At 46.8% G+C, this 3,122-nt stretch overlaps 1 protein-coding gene across 2 annotated transcripts in view; it reads right to left on the reverse strand.

The window, feature by feature from the left end:
- CCT8 (chaperonin containing TCP1 subunit 8) overlaps positions 1 to 3,116 on the reverse strand; it is an 11,941-nt gene extending 8,825 nt beyond the window's left edge. For both annotated transcript variants that reach the window (XM_010722504.1, XM_010722497.2), the window contains exons 1-2: positions 3,036 to 3,116; positions 1,003 to 1,093 (exon numbers count right to left, since the gene is read on the reverse strand). In XM_010722504.1, the coding sequence (XP_010720806.1) occupies positions 1,003 to 1,093; positions 3,036 to 3,095 (151 nt within the window). In that variant the 5' untranslated portion in view covers positions 3,096 to 3,116. The remainder of the gene's footprint in view (positions 1 to 1,002; positions 1,094 to 3,035) is intronic.
- Between the last annotated feature and the right edge of the window lie 6 nt (positions 3,117 to 3,122).

Genomic DNA, 3,122 nt, shown 5'->3' on the forward strand with positions numbered 1-3,122 from the left:
CTCCCTCGACCTGCTGGACACGCTCTTCTTAATGCACCCCAGAATGCCATTGGCCTTTTTGGCCACGAGGGCACACTGCTGGCTCATGGCCAACCTGTCGTCCACCAGGACGCCCAGGTCCCTCTCTGCAGAGCTCCTCTCCAGCAGCTCATCCCCCAGCCTGTATTGGTGCATGCAATTATTCCTCCCTAGGTGTAAGACCCTACACTTGCTTGTGTTGAACCTCATCCGGTTTCTTACTGCCCAGCTCTCCAGCCTGTCCAGGTCTCGCTGAATGGCAGCACAGCCTTCAGGCGTGTCAGCCAATCCTCTCAACTTCGTATCATCAGCAAACTTGCTGAGGGTGGCCACTATCCCCTCATCAAGGTCATTGATGAAGATGTTGAACAAGACCGGACCCAGCACAGACCCCTGGGGGACACCACTGGTTACAGGTCTCCAGCCAGACTCTGCACCACCAACGACCACCCTCTGCGTCGAGAGTTCATCTGACACATTAAAACATGAGCCCTATTTATAACTTCAGATTCTTATGTACTTTTGTGAAATAACACTTGGGAATGCATTACATTATTAAGAACTCATTTCTTCTGAACAAGCAGTTTTCAGAAATATTGGTGCATAATTTAATTAACACTGGAGAACACTGCTGTTGTGGTGTATTTGTCAGAATATTCTAAGGTTACATTAATCATGACTACCAAGTTCTGTAGTCATTAATCATGACTACTCTAAGTTCTGTAGGTCTTCCATATAACAATCAGACAGCAAAGAGAACAAAGTAACTGCAGCATAACGGGCACAAAAACCCCAGCGATAAGGCAGGTACATACTGCATAACTTAAGAACTAACCAGACACAACAACTGTATCTGGAGTTCTCTACAGCAAGTCCAATGAGTTTTCTCAAGAAAGAATTAACTGCCTCTTCGTCAAGGCAAGATTAGCCTTCAGATACATAATTTTGCTCTAAATAACTACTGCAGCTTCAGGATTTACTTACCATTGGGTCCATAAGCTGTACGGGTGGTTTGAGCAAGTTCTTTGCATGCCTGGATGTTCCTGTAAACAGCTTCCTCTAGTCCTGAGTAATGCTAAAAACAAACAAATAAACTGCTCAGGACTAGTCACTTCTCAAAGAAGCAGTAATAATTCAGCAAGTTCACAAAACTTTCTGACAGAGTTGATACTTCACAAAAAGTTTAAACAAAAAATAATCTTTACCCAAAGACAATGAGACAAGAAATTGCACATGCTCCTACTCAACTCAGCATGACATGATTTTTTAATAGTTTGATATCTAAACTCCTCTAAAAAAAAAAAATCATAGAATCATTTGAGTTGGAAGGAAACTTTAAAGGCCACCTGATCCAACTCCCTTGCAATAAGCAGGGACACACACAGTTCCATCAGGTGCTCAGAGCCCCATCCAGCCTGACTTTGAACGTTTCCAGGGATGGAGTATCCACCACCTCTCTGGGCAACCTGTTGCAGTGCTTCACCACCCTTACAGTAAAAAAAACTTCTTCATTACATCCAATCTAAATCTCTCCTCTTTTAGTTCAAAACCATTTCCAGTCTCCTCTTTTCTTATAGCCTTTCTTTATATGCAAAAGGCTACTAAATAAAACATTAATGGCATACAAAACGGAGATAGAAAATAACCAAGAGCAGCTTGGATAAAGAAGGGAGAACCAGGGGTATGCAACAAAGGGTTTCGTTTCTTTACACACAACTCTGTACATCACAAAATCATTTAACTCAGTTTCACATTCAAATGAATGGCTTAAAAAATTTAAGAGTAAACAGTCTGCACATTTATTTAATTCAGTGACTTAATTTAACACATCGGAGTGCGTATGCCCATGTACCAAGTGACATGGTTTAGTCCTGAGACTCAGGTCAGGTTGACGGTTGGTCTGCATGATCTTCAATGTTTTTTCCAGTCTAAATGATTTTATGATTCAGAAAATATTGGTGTTTGAGAAGCTGATCAGCCTGGCTTCAGTTTGGAAGAAGGAATCTCCTGAAAGGGCCTTATTTGTAAACCAGGTAAGCCATAGTCTATGCCTCCCAGGAGGAGAGTCACAGAATGGTTTCGTTGGAAGGGACCTTTAGGATCACCTAGTTCCAACGCCCTGCTGTAGGCAGGGATACCTCCCTCTGGACCAGGTTGCTCAAAGCCCCATCCAGCCTGGCCTTGCATGCCTCCAGGGAGGGAACATCCACCACCTCTCTGTGCAACCAACATCTGTTCCAGTATCTCACCACCCTCACAGTAAAGAATTTCTTCCTAACATCTAGTCTAAACCTACCCTCTTCCAGTTTAAATATCATTTCCACTCATCCTGTCACTAGACGCCCTTATAAATAGCCCTCCCCAGCTTTCCTGTATGCTCCCTTCAGGTACTGGAAGGCCACTATACGCATACAGCTCCCTAAGAATCACTCTTTAAGTGCAAAGCAAGCAGCTCAGAAGGCACCCTCCTCACTCGGTAGAACACAGCTCTCCCTGTGCCTTTTTTTCTATTACAGCACCAGCAACTACGGCATTCTGCTCTCTCCCACCCCTGAAAGAAGCCATTCCTTGTCTCCAAAGAAACCTCCGGAAAAAAAAATAAATAAATGAAAAAAAAAAATAAAAAAAAATAGGACTGAGCTGCTCAGCTTCGCTATCCGTTCTATTCAGTAGCAGCAAGCAAAGCTCCCCTCCTTTTTTCCACCTACAAGAAAAATAAGCTGCTTCCTTTCTATCCCATCTTTCAGTAGCACTGACTATCTCCGACTGCAGAGCCTTCTAGAAGGCCGTCCCAGCACGCAGCCCCACAGGGCCAGGCCGCCCTCCCGGCGCCCACAGTCCGAGCGGAGCAGCCGGGAGCCCAGGCCGCGCCGGGCCGCGTGGAGCCGCCGGGCCTTCCAGAAACTTCCCCGCCCGCCACGCCGAAACGCCCCGCAACCCGCTCGCAGCGGGAGGGGGAAGGGAGGAAGGAGACCGGGAGGCGCGCGCGCGCGCGCGCTGCCCGGTGCCCCTCTCACCTTCGCTCCCTCTTTGAGCATCTGGGCGAAGCCCGGGGCCTTAGGGACGTGCAGCGCCATGGCTCGGCTCCGCTCCGCTCGCGCCGC

The sequence above is a fragment of the Meleagris gallopavo genome, chromosome 1, assembly GCF_000146605.3.
Source record: "Meleagris gallopavo isolate NT-WF06-2002-E0010 breed Aviagen turkey brand Nicholas breeding stock chromosome 1, Turkey_5.1, whole genome shotgun sequence".
Taxonomy (NCBI): domain Eukaryota; kingdom Metazoa; phylum Chordata; class Aves; order Galliformes; family Phasianidae; genus Meleagris; species Meleagris gallopavo.